Here is a 22,792-nt window from a genome sequence, read left to right on the forward strand (position 1 = left end):
CTATGCCCTGCACTTAGGAATCCTAGAAATCTCTTTTTTGTCATACATTTCGTCGCAAGAAAATGTTGATCGGCATACAAAACTCTTTGGATTTTGTAGAATCTTCTTTTACAGCACGTTTTCATTAAGTTTTGGCCACAGCATGAGAAATATATTGCAAAAGACTTGAACATATATAATATCATGTAGTTATGAGTAAATATATGCTCCCTGTGCATGCAGGATATATATTATTGTGTATCAATATTGTCTATCAATATACTGCCAGATCATGATAATCGCGGGTTTTGTGTAGGATTGAAGCATGTATGTTTTCATCTTTAGAATGTGTTTTTATATCATTTTTATCTACATTTTGTTCTTTAAGTTGGAATAGTGCATATCAGCTTCTGTTGAGTATTATTGTTCTAATATAACAAAGAAGTGAAAAAATTGACATAATAAATGACGCTAAATTGAGAGCTATTCCGACATGATGGCACATGTGAAACGGCGATATTCCAAAGAGATATGAGTCTTGTGTTAATCTGTGCTGTACATTTGATTGGCTCTCGACTACCTCTACCGTCTCTCAGAAGACCTGGGCTATCTGAAAATCTGCCGCTTTCCAATTATTTCCTTGTATTAGGGTTATGTAGGCAGCGCCTACTTTGGCAGAGTGTTATAGGGCGCTTCAAATAAAATGAGGAAATGGTTATAAGTACTAGGCAAATGCAAAAGAAACAATTTCTTTTACATATGTCGCCCTAAGTGGGAAGGGTATTGCCAGACGTGGGTCCCGTGCTCACTACACCACTGGATTCAAGCTAGACTGGCTAATGAAGGGTGAAGCCCTGAAACCGGTCCCAGGATGCTTGTTTCCAGTCCAGGGAGGACATGGCTTGGAAGTTCGGGCTGGACTGGGTCAAGACTGATTTGCATATGGCTGGGTCCAAACTGTGGTGGTGTGGTGATCAAAAGAATGATGGATTAAACCCAGATCTTTGTGGCTGGGGGGGGAATGTTTGCATTGTCCAGCGTTCCGTTCATCAATTGTTTCTTTTGCATATAAGTACTAGGCAAACCAGGGCTACATGTGGTGGCAAATCCGTTTACTCAGCGCCATGAAAGTACAAGCATGAAGGGAAGGAAGTAGCTTTTAATGCAGGGTTGAATGGAGGGTGGGGCAGGGGAGAACAAGAGGGCAGTGTAGTGAGCCACCCGGCCACGTTAAAACATTGTAGCCACAATCAACCCTCTGCGCCGGGCTTGGACCAGGGGTATAAATACTGGTGACGTCAGCTGTCGTCACGTAGAGAGCAACTGGTGTGGCTCGTGATTGTGTTCCTGCATGGTGTCCCTAGGCCCAAAGCCTACTGTACTCCTCTGATCACATCTCCCTCCAGCACCCCCTTCCCCCCCCCCCCCTGCAAGATCCCCTGACTACATTGGCGACGAGGCAGAGGGGTTCCGCGATGTGCCTGGGGCTGTAACACCTACTGGTGGGTCACGAAGCGTTAGGCGGTCGAGGTGTCCGCGCGACGTGCAGAAAGCAGGTCTGGAAGATCGAAGGAAGAGACGGTGTCCCGCCGTGCTGCTGCACTGAGGAGTGCTGGTGAGTGGCTGCACACGCGCAAAAGGGGCAAGCAGGCACGGGAGCCGCAAAGGAGCGGCAGGCCAGTCGGCAGTCTAGGCCGCAAGGGGTGAAGTGCCAGATAGCGGCGAGGAGGCAGGATTGAGGCACGCGTGGGAGGCGCATGTGCAGAACACACCAAGAAGAGCAGGTGGCAGCAGATACAAGGGCCCAGTGAGAGGGCAGGACCAAAGCAATAAAAAAAAAGGAATACATGACACACGAACAGTGGGCACGGAAAAGGACAGGAGCCACTAGAAGGAACGAGAGGTCCGAAGGGCTGGGGCAGAGTCAAGAAAAGGCCAGCCACTGAGGGAGATCCAAGGGACAGAGAGGACATACGGCTGGGGTCAGTGAAGTAAGGTGGACAGAAAAGAAACAGAGGTGTAGCTGGGGCACGCCACAGAAGATGTCACAACAGGCAGAAGGTGGAGAAGGGGCTGCATAGGAAGGTGCGAGTACTACGCTAGCGGCGCTGCCACCGGTCAGTCAATTGGCAGACCAGGCTACCGCAGCTCCCAGATGGCGCAGGTGGATAGGATAATTGGAAAATTATTTTGTGGCCGTGCGCAAAATGAATGGGGCGGTTAAACATTCGACCCTGCTGCACATGGGCGGAGACGAGCTGTATGAGCTATTTCAATATTTACTGGACACAGGGGACAGGAATGATTATGAGAAGGCGGTGAGAGAGTTGGACAGCTACTTTGACCCGATTTCGAACATTTTAAACTGAGGCAGGCGAAACAAAAAGAAAAAGTCAGTGGATATGTCCTTTGCCAGGTTGAGAAAGTTGGCAAGCTTATGCACGGGAATAGACAAGCAGCTGGAGGTCAGGGCGTAGTTGATTCAGGGCTGCAAGTCGTCGGATCTGAGGAAGCTAATTCTGCGACAGCCAGGCATTTCGCTAGATGACATCTTGGTGATTGGAAGATTGTACTAGCTCGCGGTGTAATGTATTTACTATGGGAACTGTATCGATATTCCTGTTTCTGACCCTTGTCCGGTTAATAAATCACTAGTGGCCATACAACGGCACAGAAACCCGTTTCTGATTAGGTCATAGCGCATGCTATCACATTAGGCAAGCACTATCCCTCCAGCCCCCCTAGAAAGCATACCGAGTTCTCAAAACCAATCAAACCTCCAGCAACCTGGGAAATCCCCCGCAGCTATTGTTTTGATTTAGCCAAGAACTCCAGTAAAGAATGTAAGAACGACCAGTTCTTATGACATCCTTATTGACGTATTTATGTCCATCCTTACGTCAATCTCGGCACCTTTCAGGTATAAATAATACCGACATTGCCCTAAGCAAACACACGGTGGTGACGAGATTGGAGCAGCGCTACTTGCAGAGGAGCCCAGCTGATGCAGAAAAAGCCCACGGACGCTGCCCCTCCCTTTTGACGCGCTGAGAGAAAGACGCTGCTTTTCTCCTGCCGAGAAATCCAGCTCCGGCGTTTCCAGCCGCCCTCGCAGGCAGCTGAGATATTAAGTCCTGAGATAGAGATACCAGCCCTCCAGCCTTCTAAATCCCAGGTACTGAACTGAATAACCCCTTGCAGAGAATTCTTGAGTCAGACCCTTGGCAAAGCAAACTTAACTTAAACTGCTACTTATCTACTCCCGCCCACGTATTAGGCTTAGGTCAGGTACACTGGGGTAGGCGTAGTAAGAAGCACCAGTTGAGTACGATTAGTCAATGTATATATGTATGTATCTATTTTATCAATTTTAAAGTATCATATGGCTAAGAAACCATATCAATGCTTTTACAGTATTATTTTATAATTCTGCTTTTACTGTATGCACTGTACTTAACTATAAGTATTGCAATATTAGCGATTCATTTCCCTTGTACGAGAAAAGAGACTGATCAATAAATAACACCTTTTTATTGAACACGCCCGTCTCTTCCTTTTCTCTACAATCTGGTGAAACTAAGAATGCACGTACTGACTGAGTAAAATAAGTTGTCTTTTTGTTTTCACACGACTCTAGAGATATACTCTTGATTAGGGAGAGCAAAAGTTGTCATGTTCTATGGTTGTCAGAAACTAAATCCCTTCTTGTCTATCCAGGGAGGTTAAACTTCTCCTTGCCTATTCGAGAAAGTTTCTAGTGAACTCTGAGCTAGCTGGCACACATAACTTTAAGTCTAATATCGTCAGTAGAAGACCTAGTTCACCTCAGTCCTACGTCTATACTATTGAAGATATTATTCCAATGCGCAGAGCCTATTGGGATAATAGGAACTACACTACATGGCGCCCAACGGTTTGGATAGGCGATAAATCTAACGTAAGACATTAAAGTAACTCAGTCGTGCTTTTTCACACAGACCCTTTTTTCCCATAATACTCCAAAGACGTCTGGAGTGGGTGAAAGGTTAAATCCGCCAAACTTCGTAGGAGGAGACTCCTATGTATGGTTCTTGGTTTATTCAACGTTGAAGGATACACTGTTCCAAAATATTGTGCATCTAATCTTTGTTTCCGTAGAAACCTGATCTGCAAATAAACAAAATAACCTTCCTGTCAGTAAAATGTCAGACAGTGAAGAAGGAAAGGAGACAGCTAGAGTAGCAGCTCAACTCCTAGCGGATGACAATAGTCTCCTACAGCAAGACCCGGAGGCAATACTAATCTCGGTCAACATAAGAAAAACTATAACTTTAAAACTTATAGAAAATGGACTGACACCGAGAGGTGGTACAGTAATATTCGTAATTGAGGCACACGAATATCGGCAGACAGAGGTATTCTACTCATGGATAAACTTTCCAGCAGCAAACACTGTAACAAAGGAGTTCCACTACTACAAAATAGAGGAACCTCCGAATGAGTACACTCCTTTCGGGGAAGTGGAGATATCACTCAAATACCAAGAGCACCTGCTCTGGTTTAATGGCGCCCTAAAACATAATAATCACATCACCAGGCTCGGTCCACTAGGTAGACCAGGAGCAACGTGGCCGGTCCTAGCCGGATACACACCACATCCAGACATTGAAGAAATGTCTGCACCAGATCTTTTAGCACAGCTAAAACAACTAATTAAAATACATAGACAATTAGTCCAATATGTAATGCGGACTTCAACAGTCCAACCAGCTATTAAAATTCCACAGCTGACCTCTCATCAGGGAAACACAAATAAAATTACACCACAGACCATACAGTCCTGTCTAGGTAAAGTACCCGCAAAACGGGAACAAATTCCATTCTGGTTAGCACAAAAAATCACTCAAATAGAGGCGGTATTTCCAGATACCACCCCTGTTAAGAAACACAGAATTCTGACTATCTGTCTTCCAATGGGAATCGCACCACATGTGGAGGACTGTGACACTTGGGGTACAGTCTTTGCTTCCGTTTACACAAAAACACATGGTGTTCCATCCATGTCAGTAATACCAGATGTGCTAAAACAAATTCAAGATGAATACGGTCCAGAACCGGCCCTAACTCTGGGTATGAAATTACTGAAAGACTTCAAGCAGGTCTCGGCAATATTACTAGCCAATATAAAGGGAGAAGCAGCAAATGTGGCGATCCGCCAGAGGTTGAAAGAGACAGATATAGCAGACCAACCATTTGAAATTGCCAGAATCATAGAAAAATCCTATGAAGAACTAGGAAGAGATAGTTTGGGTGGAATACCGGTGAAACCCCAACTAATAGAAAATCCTGAAAAGGTATTTATTAAAAATAATCTAAACACTCAAAAAAAGAGCTGGGATGGAAATAAACAATCCACTCCAAAGGAAAAAAGATTCCAAACCAGAGGAAGGTCTCCTCGGCGGAGAGAAAGATCTCCGGACCAAGGACACAAGTCTCCCCAAAGGGAGCCCTCTGGGGAAAAAATACAACCTTAGAAATAGGGATAATATAAAGAAACCTGATAGATATCAAGATATGGATACACGTCCCTCTCGATCTTTTCAGACTTCCTCGCAGAAATCGGAAAGAAGAGGACGATCAGAACACAGGGAAGAGCACGTCAAGTCCAAAGACAAGGAACCTGCTCATCAAAATAAAAAATTACAATTTCCAAAGAAGAAGGTAGCCAGTATTAAAGTAATCAACCATGCCAAGAATACTGAGGACACAGCTGAAAAACGGAGAATGGGCTCAGACAATGCTAGACAGCGCAGCAGAAGTGAGCATAGCTCGCAAGATCCTGATGAATCATCTTGAGACCGTGGACACGAATGAATACATTCAGGTGGAAACTGCAGATACCAGAGTTAGCAAACCTCATAAAATATATGAAATAACATTGCGTATAGAGGGGGATAAGACTAGGAAAATAAGGGGTCTATTTTGGGATAATCTCTCCAAGGGCTATGAGATCCTTCTAGCTGAAAAAGACTGGCCACCAGAGTTTGTCAGGGAGTGCCCTCATGGCGAAGAAATAATTATGCCTGCCTTCTCAAATCATATTCCAATACATAAAAAATATACACTTGCAAGAAAGTGGGCAGTAGCCCAAGCTCCTGCATTATATAAAAACCATGTGGGATGGGATGAGGAGACTCCTCCTCACAAAATCCAGTTAAAATCACAACCTACTGCACAGAGGCAGTACCCAATTAAGCAAGAAGCTAAAAAACAGGTAAAAGAGATCCTAGATCAACTTGAATACCAGGGGGTGATTGAAACTTGCACCTCACAAATGAACAATCCTTTGTTTCCTGTCTCCAAACCAGATGATTCATATCGTCTTGTTTTGGACTACAGACACTTGAACTCATGTTGCAAAACTTTTGCAGTGCAAAACTCACACAGTGCAGCACTAATGAATAACATAGTGCGCAAAAAATACAAAACAACATTAGACATCTCTAATGGATTCTTTTGTCAAAATATAGCACCAGAAAGCAGATATTTGACCGCGTTCTCAATAAACGGCTCGGAAAAAAAATTCTGTTGTTTACCACAGGGGTTCAAGAACAGCCCAGGATTATTCTCAGCGAGAGTAACAGAGTTACTACAAATATATGATGACGAGGCATTATCTTATGTCGATGACATCTATCTAACAGATGATGACTTGGATACTCACTTGAAAAGAGTGAACACCATAATACTTGGGTTCGCAGCAGAGGGTTACAAATTCAACTTTAAAAAGTCAAGAATTGCCCATCTAACTGTCCTGTTTTTAGGATATGAACTATCAAGTGAAGGCAAAAGCCTGGCTGACAATTTCCTAGAGAAATGTGCTGTAATCCAAGCACCCAGAACACTAAAAAACTTACAATCAATTCTAGGTTTCCTAAATTTCGGAAGAACTTACATTATAAATTATGCAGAGAGGGTCAAACCCCTCTATGCTCTAATAAAACCAGATTTTAAAAGAATCAACTGGACTCAAAAACACACAGAAATTTTGAGATCTTTACAAACAGACATGTTAGTTAAAACAAAACTACAAACACGCGACAACACACGCAACCTTGTGATTCGAGTCATCCCAGGAAGATGCGGATTCACATACCTGACCTCTAATGGGGGAGAAAAGGTACCAATTGCATACAAATCACACTTGTACACAGAAGCTGAAAAAACGTTCAGCATTAAGGAAAACATTGTTCATGCGGTTCAAACGGCTATAGCAAGAGAAAAATACCAAGCTGACGGTAGACGTATTACAGTCAGAACAGCAGAATCAGCCTTTGAGGCATTAACAAGCCCATGTAATTTACCTACTATGGCATTAAATCCAGAATGGATACAATGGGTAAATTCTATTGCTTCAGACAAAGTGAAATACTATTTTGATCCAGAAATGAAAAAATTAAAACATCTAGAATATAAGAGAAAATACCCTCTGCCAATCGACATTCTGCCCTTACGACAATACGCCTGTGTAATCTATACAGACGGACATGCTCAACCCTCAGTTTGGGGAGAGCAAGCATACAACTCCACATGCGAAATTGTAAAAGATGTGTGGCGCGGAGGTAAACTGAGACCTCTATTTACGAAAACACACTCAGTGGAAAATAATTCAGAACAACAAACTGAAATAATAGCGTTAAAAATGGCGCTAGATAATGCCGATCGCGAATTCCCGACACTTATAGTGTGCGATTCGTATTACTGCGTCAAATCATACAATAACGATTTACAGAAATGGATTCAAAACTGTTACAAAGATGACACAGGTGCCACAATAAAGCAGAAAGCGCTTTGGGAACAAGTAGTTCTTTTACAGAAAGAACTACCAAAAACTCACGTGATACACTCCCTGAGTCATCAGCGTGATGGCGTTCACGTTGCAGGGAATTCATTGGCTGAGACAGCCACAGCGGTAGCAACTAAATCGGCTTCCGTAGCTACAAAAAAGCATTCAGTAAAATACATTGACGGTGAAACAGTGCTGGCGGTAAAAACGTCATCAAAAGGCGACTGCTCAGCGCTACCGATCAACTATCCACTCAATTATACATACATAATCGATGCAAACTCCGTTCCTTTTGCTCGAATCCCTGGAGTGGGGGATAGAGTAATTCCAAACATGGACAGGAGAGGCTTGTTAATAGCAGACGCACATATGGGTGAGGGTCTTAGACACCTTAAGCTTAAAGATTCTCTGGAAGAATTACAATCAATGTACTGGTGGCCAGGCATGAGCCTGCATCATCACATTTTTGTAAAAAACTGCCCAGACTGCAACAGAGATCGCAGTGGCGACCGAGACGGTATATTACCATGGCGTTTCGCTCCAGATTGGATCAAAACAATAAAAAATAAAACCCAATATGAATAATGCGTCACATTAACATGTAAAGACTATTTTCACTTATAATGTAGACCCCAACTCTCGGCTGACGTCTGAACTGTTATAAAAGATTTGAGAGTCTATAATGGCATATACGCTAGAAGCATGCTACGTTCTGACCAATATCTTTCCTTTAGCTCTCGAGCTTATGGGGGGGTGCCTGGCCAGAATGAGCATTGCATTGCGGGACTCTTCTCACTTCCTTCCTGAGGGAAACGGGATGGTGTAAAGAAAAAACCAAGGCATAGAGCAATCTGTAATGGAGAAGGTATTAGGTTCGGGAGCTGGGTGGGTCAAACATTTAATAAGTGTCCAACGTAGTCTTAATAATCTGCCAAGAAATTCTCTGAGAGGTCTCAGTCCGTACGAACTATTGTTTGGGACTAGAATGTTAGTCCAGGACCTTGATAGTCAGACTTCAGTGGTTAAAGAAAAATGCTTTGATATCAAAGATCGTTTGGCTACTTTGCAGGACTTAAATGAAACAAGAAAAGACCTGAGCAACATAAAGTTGAAACAACAGCCAACAACCACTGAAGAGAAACCACCTGTCCCAGCAAGGCCTGTCTGGATTCCAAAGATCGGGGATCTGGTCAGAGAGAAGATCCCGGTAAAGAAGGAATTTGGGCCTTCTTACAGAAAAGCAGTTCCTGTCTTGTCTGTCAACGGGACAAGATCAGTAGTACTACCGCCCCTTGCTGGTAAAAAGGAGAACCGAGTTGTATCCATCGACCTGGTTAAACCACAATCATGTGGCCGATAACAAGTAGTAGGCCAAGTGGACTCCCAAGAAGTAGCGGAACACCATAGTTTGCTACATCCACAGAGGTTAAAACTGAAAGACTAATCACATTTGAAAAATCTACAGTGAATCAACAAGGGCTATGCAACAAAGCAATGGAACTTAAACCTCTTAAAACCCAAATCAAAGCTTTACATCAAGAAATTCCATTCTACAGTGATGTAACCACAGACTATTCAGTTGAAACAAAACAAATTCCTAAAGCAAAAAGGAACACAGAAGCAATTGGAACAATTGACAGAACAGCATCCGGCTACTTCATCAACTTCGATGATTTTTCTGAGGATCCAAGTGAACCAGAAGTACAGCCGACAACAAAAACTTTTAAAGACAAAGCAAAGGAACTTTTTCATCAACTCAAAGAAACCTATCTGATTTCTCCATGGATTGAAATTTGGGTGGCACTAGGTGCATTTGTCCTCATACTTTGGCTCATCATGGTACTATGCTTGGGACATTTCATTGAGGGAAAATATGCTAAAATGGACACAGCAAGCCAGAATATCAACTTGGTCCTTAAACCTCACACGTCTTCACACGTCGAGAAAAGAGAACTTTCTTCAGTAAACTTCACAGCCAATCCTATACCCGGCGGGGTAGCATGGGACAATACTGAATACGAAATATATGGCCCGGTTGAGATCCTGAAGTATCCACACCAATTTAAGATTTCATTGAGTGACTTTGTAAAACCAAGCACATTTGCTGATGATTGGGACTTTGGAAGTATTAATGATATGATGTCTGATCTAGTGATGTCAGCTAAATTTACAGAACATGATTATTTGCAAGGTTCATCTAATTATGATGAGATGTTTTGCTACAACCACTATGGTAACCATTATCTGCATAAATCTTCTCAACCTAGAAATGTTTTAAATTATAACCAATGGGAACATTGTGCAACTCCACCAAAAAGCAGCTCAAAAACATTTTATGATAAATATTCATACTTTTCAGGGTTTAACACAAGTAATGCAGAAACATTCTATTTCAAATTGTTAAATAAGACAGGAGTGAAAACCATGCTTACAAACACAAAATTGATATATTCGGACTCATTTTTAAAAAAAATGAATACATTTGGTTTTGAGTTCTGGAACAATAACATTGATACGAAAACGATCTGGGGGACAAAAGATCGGCAAGTGCAAGGTGTAGAATCATTATTTAGAGCCTGCATGATCCCAGAACAAATTATATTTTTGAATGACACGATTCAACAGACTACCTGTCTTGGCCTAGCCAAAATCAAAGACTTAAATAAACCGTCTATTCCAAAGCCAGCAACGGACAGTAATAGCACTACGGATGTTGAGATAGACGTAACCCATATTTTAAACCAAAACAGAACACATCCTGATTGGAAACAACGGTTGATCTGGCCCACAGACACAAATAACTGTCAAGACAGATTCCTGAACAAAATACAGGGGTTCACATTGACCAGGCCAGACCCTAGATACTCCCAGAGACAACATCCAGGGATTGTAACTACTTACAGTGTGGGAAAACTCTGCCTTCAATGGCTACATAAATCCACACTGGCAGAAATTAAGCAACACCTAACTTTACTTAAAGAAGGTGCTGACTTGCGTGCTTTCATTATGGGACCACGCAAACAGCGTCAAAAACGTTTCATAGCGGCCTCTATATATGCAGCTTATAACGAAGCTTGGAAAGAAACTCAAATTGAGACAGCAGAAAAATACGGGAAATTGACCGTATTAATTTGGAAAAATCACTTTCTGTTGTGGACAATGGGTTAATGACTGTCTACCAGAATATATTCACTGGACAGTATTGTGTCTTCAGCAATCGATATAATAGAGCAAGACTTACTGATGTTACAACACTGTCAGTCTCAATTACGTTCTATTGTACAGCTTGGCTGGACGTTACAAAATCTGCGTTCAGGCTATGTGCCTTGGCGTTTAATCAACACAACGTCACTATTTAATATCTTTAACCTTACTGATAAACAAATCAGTTTGGCGCAGAAGGGTGCTGACTATACAATTCTGAGCATTGAAAAACTTGAGAGATTACCATTGACAATGTCAGAACGACCTGTCATTGAATGGATAATACATGGGATAATAAATATTCCGATAACAACTTTCCAGTTTCAATACTGCCAAAAATATATACAGGCAGGCCAGCATGAAAGGTTGGGTAAAGGATACATTAAGTCAACATGGGACTTGCCCTATACACACACATGTGTCAGTAATAAAGGACAGCATGTATTTCTTAGTGGCAATAATTGTGCAAAATCACTAAGTGGTATACTTCTGTGTCAGGGTATAAGTTTGCATGGGGCCTGTGAAGGGACTTCAAATAACCTTTCATGTCACCAGTTAGGCACACCTGAAACACAAATAGAACCATTCTTTAGAAGACTTTCAAACGGGAGTTACATTCTAATTGTAGATCACAGATGTTGCAGCCTGCTGCCAGGAAAACCTTCTCTCGTAAGCGTGACTACCATGGTCATGTGCTGTGAAAGTGTATTGTTCCCGAATGATGCTCCAGACAGGGAGGCAAGGTTATGGCCCAGTTTGAAAATCTCTTCTATTCGAATTGATACTTTAAGCAGAATGAAGACTCTGCTCCTATAGACGCCAACCCAGTTGACGTCATCAAAAGAAACGTATGATCTCCAAGTTGCAAGGACAGCGGCAGAGATTCATTCACTGTTATCAACAAATAGCCCCCTACACTTCGCAGAAATACTAAACGAAATCTTAAATATTTCTGATACAAGTGGTATCGCAAGTGTATTTAAGAGTTTTTTCAGGAGCTTTGACCCCATTCAAAGCCATCCTGGGTATTTTTCTAACTTCGTCTATTCCATCTTTGGCGGACTTCCTCTCCTGTTGGGACTAGTAGCAGGCGTCCTATTTTTGCTACTTTTGCTTCGCTATGGCAAACCGTGTCACAGACATGACTCCAGCAACAATGGAAGAAACGATCCAAGCTATCCGCTACCGGGACCGCATAACTAAAGTCCTTGGATTAGCACGGCTACGAGATTTAAATTTGACCTGGTTTCTTTCATTCAGACCCTTGTGGCAGAATTGTGTTATGCCTGTATTAAGGTGCATGCTATGCGGCGAAGAATGCGTGTTGGACACCTGTCTCACACTACAATCAGAAGTGCCATTGGATGCAGAGACTTTGTTGAGTCCAGTTAAGGCTCATGCATTGTGCTGTCCCCAGCGGCTACCTATCCTGATGACGGCATTCGTGGAGACTTCCCCACTACGATTGAAGGGTAGTGAAGTACAAGATGAAAGCAGCATCGATCAGGTACGACCTTCTGTCAGCTATGCTGATCAAACCATCACTGAAAGCAATCATGCTCATGACTGCATGGTAGCGTCATTTTCCAACCTAGTTGAACTCTCACCAGAAGCTGTTGACTGTTTTTTCGAACATCTTAATGATATGATGTTTTCACCAGAACAAAAGGAATGACTTTAAGCAACGTGCACACAGCGTTCCCTGAACTCTGAATTTGGCCTTCAAACTTTGATAACAAAGCCACTAAGAATTTTTTCCAGTTTTTTGCAAGAAAAGTAGACTTTTTTTCCAAAACCAAAATATTTACATTTTTTTTTTTTGGGGCACTTATCTTCTGCTTAAAGTAAAACTATTCTTAGAGAACAGAAAACTTCTATTTTTAGGTAACTCTAGAAAACGTTACCTCGACCTCTAGGTTGTTTACAAGTAGAATTATTTTATGTGATGAAGTGGTCTCGCAATTTTTCTTCTGTATTAAGAGCCATTTCATGTGTTATTTTCGCAAATCATTCATGCTGATATAATAATGTGCATCCTCTTTGAATGATTACACTGCTTAAATGCATACAGTAGCTATACTGATTTTCATGTATTGCGCAAAACCATTTTTTAGGTACAAATTAATGTATTTTGGGGTGGTTTCGTGTACACTTACACTATTAAGTTATGTTTACTATGCTTAGGTTAGTAAATATGGACATAGATTCCGTGGAGTGGGTGTAATGTATTTACTATGGGAACTGTATCGATATTCCTGTTTCTGACCCTTGTCCGGTTAATAAATCACTAGTGGCCATACAACGGCACAGAAACCCGTTTCTAATTAGGTCATATCGCATGCTATCACATTAGGCAAGCACTATCCCTCCAGCCCCCCTAGAAAGCATACCGAGTTCTCAAAACAAATCAAACCTCCAGCAACCTGGGAAATCCCCCGCAGCTATTGTTTTGATTTAGCCAAGAACTCCAGTAAAGAATGTAAGAACGACCAGTTCTTATGACATCCTTATTGACGTATTTATGTCCATCCTTACGTCAATCTCGGCACCTTTCAGGTATAAATAATACCGACATTGCCCTAAGCAAACACACGGTGGTGACGAGATTGGAGCAGCGCTACTTGCCGAGGAACCCAGCTGATGCAGAAAAAGCCCACGGACGCTGCCCCTCCCTTTTGACGCGCTGAGAGAAAGACGCTGCTTTTCTCCTGCCGAGAAATCCAGCTCCGGCGTTTCCAGCCGCCCTCGCAGGCAGCTGGGATATCAAGTCCTGAGATAGAGATACCAGCCCTCCAGCCTTCTAAATCCCAGGTACTGAACTGAATAACCCCTTACAGAGAATTCTTGAGTCAGACCCTTGGCAAAGCAAACTTAACTTAAACTGCTACTTATCTACTCCCGCCCACGTATTAGGCTTAGGTCAGGTACACTGGGGTAGGCGTAGTTAGAAGCACCAGTTGAGTACGATTAGTCAATGTATATATGTATGTATCTATTTTATCCATTTTAAAGTATCATATGGCTAAGAAACCATATCAATGCTTTTACAGTATTATTTTATAATTCTGCTTTTACTGTATGCACTGTACTTAACTAGAAGTATTGCAATAATAGCGATTCATTTCTCTTGTACGAGAAAAGAGACTGATCAATAAATAACACCTTTTTATTGAACACGCCCGTCTCTTCCTTTTCTCTACAATCTGGTGAAACTAAGAATGCACGTACTGACTGAGTAAAATAAGTTGTCTTTTTGTTTTCACACGACTCTAGAGATATACTCTTGATTAGGGAGAGCAAAAGTTGTCATGTTCTATGGTTGTCAGAAACTAAATCCCTTCTTGTCTATCCAGGGAGGCTAAACTCCTCCTTGCCTATTCGAGAAAGTTTCTAGTGAACTCTGAGCTAGCTGGCACACATAACTTTAAGTCTAATATCGTCAGTAGAAGACCTAGTTCACCTCAGTCCTACGTCTATACTATTGAAGATATTATTCCAATGCGCAGAGCCTATTGGGATAATAGGAACTACTCTATAGCGGATACGAGGGCTGGTGAAACTGAGTCCTCAGCGAGAAGGGCAATGGGCACACTGCAGGCGCAGCTCGTCACGGTCAAGGAGGAAAGGGTGGACGCCATTTGGAAGGGCTCTGGCAGAGGAGGCGCAACAGGAAGTGCGCAAGCAGGAGGTAGAGGTCATGGCAGTTGCGGACTAGACAGCCATCCACCGAGGGGTTGTCCTGCCCAAGGAAATCTGTGTCTGAGTTGTAGGAAGATGGGAAATTTTGCTCAAGTGTGCAGCAGTGCAGCCCATGCTGCAATAGCGAAAGTAAAGATGAGGGAGCTGGGTTACAAGAGACAAGTGGTTAAGGCAGCAGAGGACAAAGAGGTGGTGGGTAGCCTGTGCAGGAGGATGAGGATCGCAGACGATGATGAGAAGAACTAACAGCAAGAAACGCCCACCTCCCATGTGTCCGATAACGATAGGGGAAAGCACGGTGACGGCGCTCATAGACACTGGCGCATCAATGAACGTACTGGATGCTGCCCCCTACCAGCAACTCAAGCCCAGACGGCCGCTGTTGATGTCAAAAGCAGGAATCTTCACATATGGTAGAGATACTCCGATACCGCTGCAGGGAGACACTGTGGTAGAAGTAACGCATGGCGAAATGGTGGTGAAGACAAGGTTCCATGAGACAGTGCAGGAACGCTGCTGGGGTGTCGCTCAGCTGAAGATCTGAGGTTAGTGATGTTCGCAAAGCAGGTGCACCATTCTCACGCAGATGACATAATGGTGGAGTTCCCCACACTGTTCAAGGGTCTGGGCTGTCTGAAGGGTGTGAATGTCAAGCTACACATCGATAAAACCATCAAGCCTGGAGGGTGCCATTCCATCTGAGGCCACTGGTCGAAACAGAGCTGGAGAAGCTCGAGAAAGCTGGGGGGATCGAGAAAGTGTCAGGATCCACCCAATGGGTGTCCCTGTTGGTGATTGCCCCGAAACCCAAACAATCGTCCGTACGATCCGCATGTGTGTGGATATGGGCTCGCCTAACAAGGCTATAAGAAGGGAGCGGCACATAACCATCACGATTGATGAGATAGTAGACGACATTAATGGAGCGCAATGGTTCTTAAAAGTGGATTTGAACTCTGGCTACCACCAACTGATGCTAGATGAGAACAGTCGCTTCGTAACTACGTTTTCCACTCATGTAGGGCTGCGGCGTTTCAAGAGACTCGGCTTCCGAATATCCTTAGCGGCTGAGGTCTTTCAGGATGCGATCCGAGAGGCGTTGTCTGGATTTGTTGAGATAATTAATGTAAGTGACAACGTGCTTATATTTTCAAAATCATTGGAGTTACATCATGACCGATTGAGGGCAACGTTGAGAAGGCTGGTGGAGCAAGGTTTAACACTGCATAAGGAGAAGTGTGCGTTTTACATGAACGAGGTGGAGTTCTTCGGACACCGATTCTCCAAAGCAGGTCTCCATGTTGATCCGGCTAAAGTGGAGGCCATCAGAGATGCAACGGTGTCCCAGAACCAGAATGAAATGCAGAGCTTTCTAGGCATGGCAAATTATTGTGGCCGCTTTATTCCTCATCTGGCTACCATATCGGAGCCATTGAAAAAGCTCGCAAAGAAAGATGTGATATGGCAATGGACAAGTGTGGAGGCAAAAGCGTTTCAGGGGGTGAAAAGCGCGCCCTCTGCAAGGGGCGACCCTTACCTATTTCAAGCCAGGAAATGCAACGGAGCTGGTTGTGGACGCTAGCCATGTGGGCCTAGGAGCGGTGCTCCATCAGAAAGACGTAACTCACTGACGGCAGTGGAATCAAGATATTCCCAGATCGAAAGGGAGGCGTTGACCATCGGGTGGGCGTGCCAGCACTTAGACATTTCTCTCTGCGGGCACAAGTTCCGGGTGGTCACAGACCATAAACCACTGGTGCCGTTATTTGGAGGAACTGCCAGAAGTGGGCCCCCTCTCATTGAAAGGTGGGCTGTACAGCTTCAACACTTTAACTTTGATTTTGCATACCGACCTGGGGCCAATAATCCGGCAGACTACTTGTCCCGTCATCCTCTGGTAGGGGTTCGAAATCATCAGGGTGAAATGGACACAGGGGCAGAGGCGTTTGACCAGCAGTTTACGGAGGTGGCCTGTACTCGTGCACTGTCGCTGGAAGAAATAATAGAGACCACGTTTGCTGATGCGTGCCCCCCCCCCCCTATTCCTCCCCCTAGCAATATCCCCGACTACAGGTGGCTGTTCTGAACAGTGTGTGACAAGGCAGGGTCAGTTGGCTGCCACCAGGTGCGGAGTGAAGAGGTAGGTCTCTGCTCCTTCATGGATTGCTGTATAAGTGAGAGAAGTGAAGAGCTTGTTCTGCTTCGCTGCCACTTCAAAGCGCTCTGAGCATGAGTGATGGGACTGTTATTCCCTAGTTTGGTGCTCATGATGCTCTAGCGCCTTGAAGAGTGCCATGGGGCGGATGGAGCTGCGGCGGACACTGACTGGTTCTTGATCTTTAGCTCTGTGGCTTCCCTGGACGGACAGTCGTAAGATGCAGGGACTCAGGGCAGTGACAACAGACGTATATTCAGACTGCGCCAGAAGGGCTGTAGTGAAGTCCGCTTTCGGTCTGAGGCATGGAGTGCAGACCTCTTCCAGTCTGAGCCCCACTGTGTAGAGGGTCCGGCCTCCCTGACTGTTGTATTTCAGCCCAGGAGTGTGCACTAGATTGTGGCTGTAGTGTAGTTTGAGCCATGGTACGTGGTCCGTGGCCCCTCAGAGGTGCTAGCACCGGGGTGTCCAACCTCCTCCGTAATAAGAGCTACTTTATTTCAATGAAAATTATTCCAAGTTACTGATGTTGCTAGTATTGCAATAGTGAGGTCAACCGAGATGGCATTAGTGGCCACCATACGCATGATAACCAGCAATGATCACCTCAGTGCACCCGGCTGAGTTGCCAGCAGTAATGTAAATAATGTAAAAAAAGGCTTTATCAATCCGTTATAGCTCTGCATGGGTAATACCTCAGAGACCTAGATACAATGTCCCTAGATTAAGCGTAATGTTAGTAATAAGTCTCAAAAGCCTATGCTTTGTCACTTATATATGCGCTTTAAATATATTTGGGAAATTCAGCCATTTATTTCAAACATCAGTGTATGAGACAATGTGCACATTTTAGCCTCAAGTACACACTTTAAAAAAAAATAATAATAATAAATATATACTAATTCAATCAAGCAAAAGCTTCTAATTTAGTATGCTGGGCTGCACACAAGAGAGCCATTTACAGGTAGCTGGAGACTTACACGTCGCTCACAAGATGGTCATTGGAGAAGCCTGTTTTAGAACTAGATTTTGAGCGACTGCAGTGTCCGATCACCTTCGGTGGTTGGCAGTCCGCTGTAGTGCGACTATCTTACTGATCTAACCAGACTATGGCCATGCTGCACATCGATTGGTCCTTTGGAGATGAGGGATGCATAAAAGGAGGGAGCTTGTCTGGCCCCTTCTCTTTGGCCTTCTGGGTGTCCAGCCTTGTGAAGGAAGTGGTTCGAGTAGTGAAATGATGTTGACAAGGTGAGTTTTTCCACTTGATAATATGGCTCTCTGGAATTCAAAGCTTTAGAAATTCTAGAATATGGTTTAAATTTGAGGTTGGCTGGTAAGGACGGCCATGCCGACTGTCTCAGGATAGTGAGTGATGAGACTGCTTTTCTCCTGGTTGGTTATCAGTAAGTCGATGGCTTGCAGCCCAGCCTTCAATGCTTCAAGGTTTATAGGGAGACCGCTGAGCAGAACTTTACTCCTCTCGCTGTGGGACCGAACAAAGCCTGAGCTGATTGGAACAGCTACATTCTCGTGAGGTGGCTGAGCTGGTGCAAGGCTATCTGGGATTAGTGGTGGTTGGGGCGATACAAATATGAGTAACATCTTTTTGACATTGTCACTGAAGGTTAGGTTGATGTTGAAACCAGGGGCCAAGGCATTTCCTTTTGGGAATCCAGACCTTGATCTAGGGCTAGTCGTGCTGCCATCCAAGTCCACAATTCAGTTTTGGTTGGGTTGAGCTGCGGCTAACGGCAGATATCCAGGCTTGGATTGTTTTTAGGCTGGATGTCACTGACACACAATACTTTAACCCCTTCCACGCTCATGACGAGGTCAGCTCGTCATGAGTTACGCCTGTCGTATGCTCATGACGAGCTGAGCTCGTCGTGAACCGCGGCTTTTTAAAAAATTCAGTGCACAACGGGAAAACCCGCAGCGCGCATGGGGTTAAAGTAGAGTTGTGTGTAATTGTTTTATTTGTGTTGTATTGTGATCTAGCTGGACTTGGAACCCAAAGCAGCCCTTGCAATTTTTGTCAGACCATCCTCGGTATAGTGTATAGTGAATCAGCACATCAAGTGAGCCTGACAACTGCAAGGGGGCTTTGGCAGATTCTCCCCCGAGGAAATTTGGGGAGAAAATGTCAAAATATGATGCATTTTATGACACATTTTCCATTATATTTTCAATTGGATTAACTTTAAAGCATAGTAAATGATAACCTTACAGTGCACCAGGATACAACAATCTTTGTTGGGGCTCTTCAATGCTTCCCTCACCTTCACCCTCCAACAGTGCCTCTCATCTCTCCATAGCCCCACTCTAACATGCATTTTATTAGTTTGTAGCGCCTTTCATACCAGTGTAGGGTGTCAAAACACTTTATATCTCACACAAATACAGAGACAATCATAAGTGTGTAGATCAGTGTATCGAAAATGTTACAAAGAAAAAGAGAACTGCAAGGTGTATGATTCACATGTCATCCATATTGGTAGGCATTTTTTAAGAGTGCTTTATCTGGAGAAGCACAAACTCAGTATTCCGAATGTAACACAGTGGTTAGGTTGACTTTACTAATAAGAATGTAAATTTACCGCAAGAAAACCCCTTTTCACAACATTAGAGTAATGACAGATTTGGGAAAAACATTACTTTCTAACCTGTACCATGCAGTTTGCCTCTTGCATTTGGCAGTTCATAGCTCCCTGTACTAGATTATGATTGTAACTTGTGAACTGCACAGTAATAAAAGGATCGCTATGGCAAAAGCAGTAACTCACTGAGTTATGAACATAAAATATTGTTGTGTGATTTACATGGTACAGATTCTTTGCAGCAGGTATGTTGACCCTCTGTGCTACATTAGAACTACCACTACTACTAGACAAGATCTCTCTCCAGCAGGTAGATTAATCACCAGAGTTATCTTGACACTTTTACTGTTGCTTTAACTCTTTAGCAGGTGCTTTTAAAACTGTTGCTCTGCTACAAAACCAGCCCCCAGTACCAAAACGGCCACCCACCCTTCCAGCCTCCCAGGAAAACCCATGATGCACGGTATGGCCAATCCAGTCTTGATTGTGGTATGGTGGTTGTAAAACACTTACTGTCCTCATGGGACACGCTGAAGCACTTATTCACACAGTTGTAGTAGAGTGATGTCTTACTGCACTAGCTGGAGCAGTAGGCATTTCATGCATTAACTGAGGATCATTGTTGCAAGTATGGGTCAATGTTGCACACAGCAGGAGACTCTGTAAGGGGTGGATCCTGCAGGAGCTGTATTTCACATGTTGATGCCTACCTAGTTGAACTGAGATCACCGCTACTGTGCGAAAGGTGACCACGTGGGATGGAACGTTGGCTAGCAGGGTTAAGTGGTCTGAGCCTCTGACAGGTTCAGGACTATTAGACCTCAATGTTTACATTTGTGATTTACTTGCATATGTTTTACCCCTCTTTGGAGGAGCTAGACTGAGACTAACCACTATTTATTGCCCTAGGTTTGAAAGAGTTTGTGTCAATGGAGTGTTTTCTATTGAGCCAGGATGGGCACCATGACCCTATACCGCTTCCTGATGGCAAGGCTGTGGTGCTTGGCCGGGGCCCCGATACCTGCATCAAGGATTCCAAATGCTCAAGAAGGCAAGGTATGGCAAGTTTCTCCCCACAATAGCAGCACAACCTAAACAGATTTACCTGCCACCTTATTTCAATTGTTGTATTAGGTTTGGAACTCTGATGCAGTGTGGCACAATACTCATACGCTGTTGTTACATCCTTCATTCACTTGTATATTTTATTTCTGTACCTTTAAATTGACTTGTATTTCTTTGTATGCTTGGAGCTCCATTTAAAAAAACCTCAAAGTAGCTGCTAGGCATCAAGGTCAGTTGCCTGTCCCTGCCTGTATAGTGGCTGCCTTAATCTGTTGCTGTGCCGCTTCTAATAAATTATCTGGATATCGCCTAATTGTTCCAGTGTGCTCTCTAACAAAATGTGGCGACGAGGGAGAAGAACCAGCTAAGCAGCACAGGTGTGGAGTTTATTTATTTATTTTTTATATATATTTCTACATTGCTGGGATCATAGCAAGCAGAAAAACGGACTGCAGCATTGTTTTCAAGAGTATTGAAGACTCCGTGGACCGAAGTTCCCGTAAATTTTACTCCAACCAACAGTGAATGGTAAATTTAAAAGCATTTAGATTTAAATAGGATGCTGTTTACTTTCAAGTCCTCCTTACCGGCAGCTGATGCGAGATGAGTAGCGAGCGCGTTACTACAGTTCCAGCGTGACTTCACTGCCAGAAGCCGGAGCGAGCTCGGAGTTCCTTGGTGTGTGTCGTCGGAGCAAGGCGAGTTCTGGGCTATGCGAGACTTCTTTATTCTCTGCATCATCACGTTGCAACGTAACGTGACGGCCATTTTGTTTTTGTTGTTCCGGTTTCCATGGTTACAGTTACCGATCGGAAGTGTTTATTTATATGTGTATAAAAGAAAGAAGATTTTAAGAAGGTATTCGCAGGATCAAGGCAATTTTTATTTTATTTTTGGTGGTGGTGCTATACTTGAAGTAAGTGTCATTCCGATTTTTGTGGAACAATATTTCAGTTTGGAATCGTTTTTTTTATCTTGGTTGTTTGCTCCATTACATCGTTATTTTCATCATAAATCGGTTCAGCAAATATCCATTTTGGGAATGTTTTGTTTTATTTTCCAATATCTTCATTAGTAGACACTACAGCAAGGAAAACAATCCACATTATCATACAGGAAGTTGCTATAAGGAGACACTTGGATATTTGAGCACCACATTATATTTGTTTATGACTTTACGTTGAACATCAGCTTTCCTTTTAGTATTTTGCTGCTTGTCAGTTTATTGTCACGTTTGAGAAATGCAATTTGACCCACCAGAAAAATTCCTACAAAATAAAGGGGACCCACCAATTCCATGGACACGATGGAAGGAGGAATTCTTCAATTACATGAAGGCTATTGACGGTGAACGTATGGGTGCCGAGAGGAAGAAAAGTATCCTGTAACATTGTTTGGGGTCAGAGGGACAGATGGTATTTAGGGCTTTACCACCTATTCCACCTGTGGAAGGTGAGGGTGAAGGTTCCAATGTTTATAAAGAAGCGTTACTTTGAATAGAGAAGAGATTCAAACCTGTTTCCAACATTGCTTTAAATAGGTATAAGTTTTATACACGTGCACAACATGACATGGAATCATTTGATGATTTTATTACTGCTTTAAGGTCCTTATCTATACATTGCAATTTTGGTAGTATGTGTGATGAAATGTTGAGAGACCAAATCATTGTTCATGTTAAGAATAAGAAAACGCAGGAACGTTTGTGGGAGTTGGGGGATCCAAAATTGTCGGAAGCCATAGCCCTAGCTAAATCTTTAGAGCAATCTGAAAAATGGATGCTAACAGTTAAGAAACATAATGAGCATAAATCTGACTTGGTTGATGAAGTCTGTTTGGTTAAACATACAGATGATGAAGTCGCTGATAATTCACATTTTTCTCAGAGTTCTTCTAGGTTTAATAATTTGGGGCACTTTAAAAAATTTGACAAATCTATTACATGTTTTAAATGTGGAAGTAAGGAACATGTGGCTTTGTATGCTGGATGTCCCGCAATAAACAAAGAGTGTAGGAAATGTGGAAGATTGGGACATTTTTCAACAGTTTGTAGAGATGTCAGGAAATGTGTTCAAAATCCCAGAAGCAAAATAGCTTATGTTACTGAAGAGACTCCCAAGGTATGTAAATGCACTTGTGTTAGTGGAACTGCGTGTAGTAAGGAAAAGAAAGGATTTGTTGTTTTCCTTAGTGAAGGTATTTCTAGCCTCAATGACTCTGTTGAAGATGATTTTATAATGAAACCTATATGTGAGATGTTTGTGT

At 43.2% G+C, this 22,792-nt stretch overlaps 1 protein-coding gene across 1 annotated transcript in view; it reads left to right on the plus strand.

The window, feature by feature from the left end:
- The window catches only part of LOC144770563 (bifunctional polynucleotide phosphatase/kinase-like), a 278,083-nt gene that overhangs the window by 61,637 nt on the left and 193,654 nt on the right, over positions 1-22,792 (plus strand). Inside the window, exon 2 of the mRNA XM_078655180.1 lies at positions 20,372-20,518. Coding sequence (XP_078511306.1) covers positions 20,392-20,518 — 127 coding nt within the window. The 5' untranslated portion in view covers positions 20,372-20,391. The remainder of the gene's footprint in view (positions 1-20,371; positions 20,519-22,792) is intronic.

The sequence above is a fragment of the Lissotriton helveticus genome, chromosome 7, assembly GCF_964261635.1.
Source record: "Lissotriton helveticus chromosome 7, aLisHel1.1, whole genome shotgun sequence".
Classification (NCBI taxonomy): domain Eukaryota; kingdom Metazoa; phylum Chordata; class Amphibia; order Caudata; family Salamandridae; genus Lissotriton; species Lissotriton helveticus.